The sequence below is a fragment of the Notothenia coriiceps genome, unplaced genomic scaffold (assembly GCF_000735185.1).
Source record: "Notothenia coriiceps isolate Sejong01 unplaced genomic scaffold, NC01 NC01_scaffold00020148, whole genome shotgun sequence".
NCBI classification, from domain to species: domain Eukaryota; kingdom Metazoa; phylum Chordata; class Actinopteri; order Perciformes; family Nototheniidae; genus Notothenia; species Notothenia coriiceps.
The window spans coordinates 1-3650 of NW_011352849.1; the positions used below are offsets into that span (position 1 = coordinate 1).

At 38.9% G+C, this 3650-nt stretch overlaps 1 protein-coding gene across 1 annotated transcript; it reads left to right on the top strand.

Annotated features, from left to right (window-relative positions):
- Positions 1-1131: 1131 nt before the first annotated feature.
- LOC104952542 (cyclin-dependent kinase 18-like) lies at positions 1132-3164 on the top strand (the record flags this gene model as incomplete). Its single annotated transcript, XM_010779378.1, has 5 exons — positions 1132-1229; positions 1325-1430; positions 2255-2297; positions 2388-2478; positions 3087-3164. Coding segments are annotated over 5 exons (416 nt in total), but the record flags the coding sequence as incomplete, so codon positions are not given.
- Between the last annotated feature and the right edge of the window lie 486 nt (positions 3165-3650).

The following is a 3650-nucleotide window of genomic DNA, read 5'->3' on the forward strand; positions in this document are numbered from 1 at the left end:
GAAGCAGTGGACTACAAATACTTTGTTACTGCACTTAAGTACATTTTTCTGGTATCAGTACTTTACTCAACTATTTATTTTTCTGAGGACTTTTTACTTTCTACTTCTTACATTTTGAAAACCTGTACTTTCTACTTCTTACATGTTGAACACAAATACCTGTACTTTCTACTTCTTACATGTTGAACACAAATACCTGTACTTTCTACTTCTTACATGTTGAACACAAATACCTGTACTTTCTACTTCTTACATGTTGAACACAAATACCTGTACTTTCTACTTCTTACATGTTGAACACAAATACCTGTACTTTCTACTTCTTACATGTTGAACACAAATACCTGTACTTTCTACTTCTTACATGTTGAACACAAATACCTGTACTTTCTACTTCTTACATGTTGAACACAAATACCTGTACTTTCTACTTCTTACATGTTGAACACAAATACCTGTACTTTCTACTTCTCACATTTTCCAATCAGGCTGGTTCCTTTAGTCTGAATGTGTGTTTGGAGGCGTGATCATTATTATTTAGAGTCATTGCGTGCCTATTGATTTGAACACGATCCGTGTATCCATCATTTCCTGGTCTTCTCTAAAGAAGAGGGACCAATGAAAACGTTGTCATGTTGCCGTTGTTCAGCATGGAAACATTCATTAGCTAACAATGACATTATTGTTCTATTAATATAAAGGGAGGTCAGGTACTCTTTAGAACAGCTGCTAGTTATGGGTACTTACATTTCGAAGCCCATACTTCCTTACTTTTACTTAGATATGAGTATCTGTACTTCTACTTGAGTAAAGGATGTGTGTACTTTTGCCATCTCTGGAAAACGCACACAGATCTGGTAAACCAATGAGGATTAAAAGCGTTTCTCTGCCTCCAGCCTTTTATGAGCTCACCTAGCTACATATCCTCTTCTGTGACCACAGGGCGCCTCTTCATTACTGCGTCAGTGATGGAACAAAGGGCTGCACTGTGCCCACTCACACCACATGTGTTTGCACTTATGATCGGTGCTCTTTGAAGTGTGTTAGTGCGTTTGATGATCACCTAGGGTCGATAATTTAAGGGCTCTTTTTATTTGCTCCTCATCCCTGTTTCTTCCTCTCCTCTCGCAGGGGCGTGGGCTGCATCATGTTCGAGATGGCAACAGGTCGTCCAATGTTTCCTGGGGCCACGGTGAAGGAGGAGCTACACTTAATCTTTAGGCTTGTGGGTAAGAAAGCACAGGCTAAGATTGAGTAATATGTGCAATGAGAAGAAGTGATGTAAGCATGCAACCTTACATGTCTTTGTTTCTTTGTCTTTCAGGCACTCCAACCGAAGAGACTTGGCCTGGTATCAGTAGTAATGAGGAGTTTAGGTCTTACCTGTTTCCTCAATACAGACCTCAAGCTCTCATCAACCATGTGCCCAGGTAACAATAACTGTTACTGCTCAGATGAGAAGAAGTGAATCTACAATGTCTACTTTGTCTACAGTCATGCTTGCAGCTTTAGGAGCGGCTGTGTTCACTACTTTAGCTTTGCTTTTAGAACGCTAACAGATGCTAACTGAAGCCACTTTTGTTATAAACTGAATAATCAAATGGTTAATCTGATGTCAACAAGGAAAGGTATAGAGAGGTGCACGGATGACTTATTTTGTTTGCCGATCCGGAAGTTGGCATCACAAGGGCTCACTCGTCAAAAAGCGAATATGATTTTTCCATTGGATCTGGTATTGCAGAAAATGAGCTCTGTGGTAAACACTTTTGTTCAGCAGGATTGTCTCCACACATTAACCCCAGTATGTGATTTTCAAAGCGGAAATGCAATCGCCAGAAGTGAAAAGCTTACGTTATGATATAAGCCAACTACAAGATGGTTGTGCATCACTGACGCTAAGCTAACGGTTGCTAATGTTCAGCTTGATGACGCTAAGTAGTCTCATTTAGCCCCTTGTTATCATCCGCCTTTTTTAAGAAACAAAGAAGCTTAAAAAAGTGGGGTATTTACTGCCTTTTACGTCGTAGAAAAAATCCACCCTTTATAAGAAAATTGTATTAAAAAAAGCAAGTTATCTGTCCATCTTTTAGCTTACTAATAAAATATATTATTGCTTTGAAAAATATAGACCTTTTGGGGGATCATTTGTGGGAAAAACAAACAATTGAAGCTAATGTCTACTTTCCTAATCAGCATGTAGTTGTTCCCTTAATAGTCACAATACAGACTGATTGTATTTGTTTCTCTCCATCAGGTTGGACACAGAAGGGATCGACATGCTGACTGCTCTGCTGCTGGTATGAGACAAAGAAAAAGGACTGTGACTCACCTGAATGTGAGAAGAAGTGGACTGTGATTAATGTGCGGCTTTTATTCTGTGATTGCAGTACGACAACAGGAGCAGAGTCTCTGCTGAAGCCTCTCCACGATACCCCTACTTCACCAGTCTGGGAAATAATATACATAATTTGGCAGACAGTAAGCACACACACACACACACACACACACACACACACACACACACACACACACACACACACACACACACACTTTGAGTTGTGTGGTTGTGAACATGCAGTATGACTGAATTTCTTCTGAAAAGAGCCACTTTGCCTTCTTAGCGGTGGCCTTTCCAAAAGTGCACATGAACTGCACATTGCTAACAAAGAATAAAGGTCAGAAAAGACGTGACAAAACACATTGTTAGTTTTAAGAGCTTTGGGTTTAAATTCATTGAAGTGCTAACCAGAATTTCTTAACCAGAAAACTTGCATGTGGCTAACATATCTGCCTTTTGTCAATGTCTTTTATTATTCCCACATAACCCTGTTAGCTAAACTCCATGCCATTGTTTTCAAGTCAAGTGCTGAGATCACCAGAACTCTTATATCATTTTGAAACCTTGCATTTGGCTAAAGTATCTGCCTTATTTAGTTGTTTGTCTATGTCTTTTATTATAAGGATATAGCCTGTTAGCTAAACTCTACGTCAATGTTGTCAACCTCTGTTTTATCGCTCTTAAGCAATCCTGAAACATAACTAATTGTCATGCTTCTAAGTCATCCTCTGTCCCTTTTTGTGTTTAGCTGCTTCAGTGTTTTCCCTCAAAGAGCTCCAGCTCCAGAAGGACCCAGGCCACCGCAGCTCAGTGTTTCAGCCTTTAGGTAAGATCCTGCTGCAAACACTATTTATTACCAGAAGTTAGTATCTCTAAAGCAGTGGCACCAGGCCTCAGATGATTTGAGGCCAAATATCATATTTAGACTTTTTTTTTTTTTTACATATAATTGTAAGGCAATACATGATTGTCACTAAAAGCCTTGTCTCTACATTACAATAAAATATAAAAAATAATTGGCTAATTAATTTTAATAAAAATTCAAGTTAGTAGCTATTAAAGGCATAAAAAGACAGAAATGTATAATTCTTTATTTAATAGAAATGTTTCTTCTGCCCGTAAAGTGTCCAAACCAGGCTTTTCTGGAGAAGCGCATTTTTAAAACATTAGGCGCTTTCACACCGCAGTACTTTTCCCACAAAGGTTCATGAGAACTTAGTTCATCAGAACTCTTTAGTTCTGATGAACTAAGTACAGATCGCGTTCACACCGGAATAAGTCCCTGGGGGTGGATTAGGAAATGAATTGAACA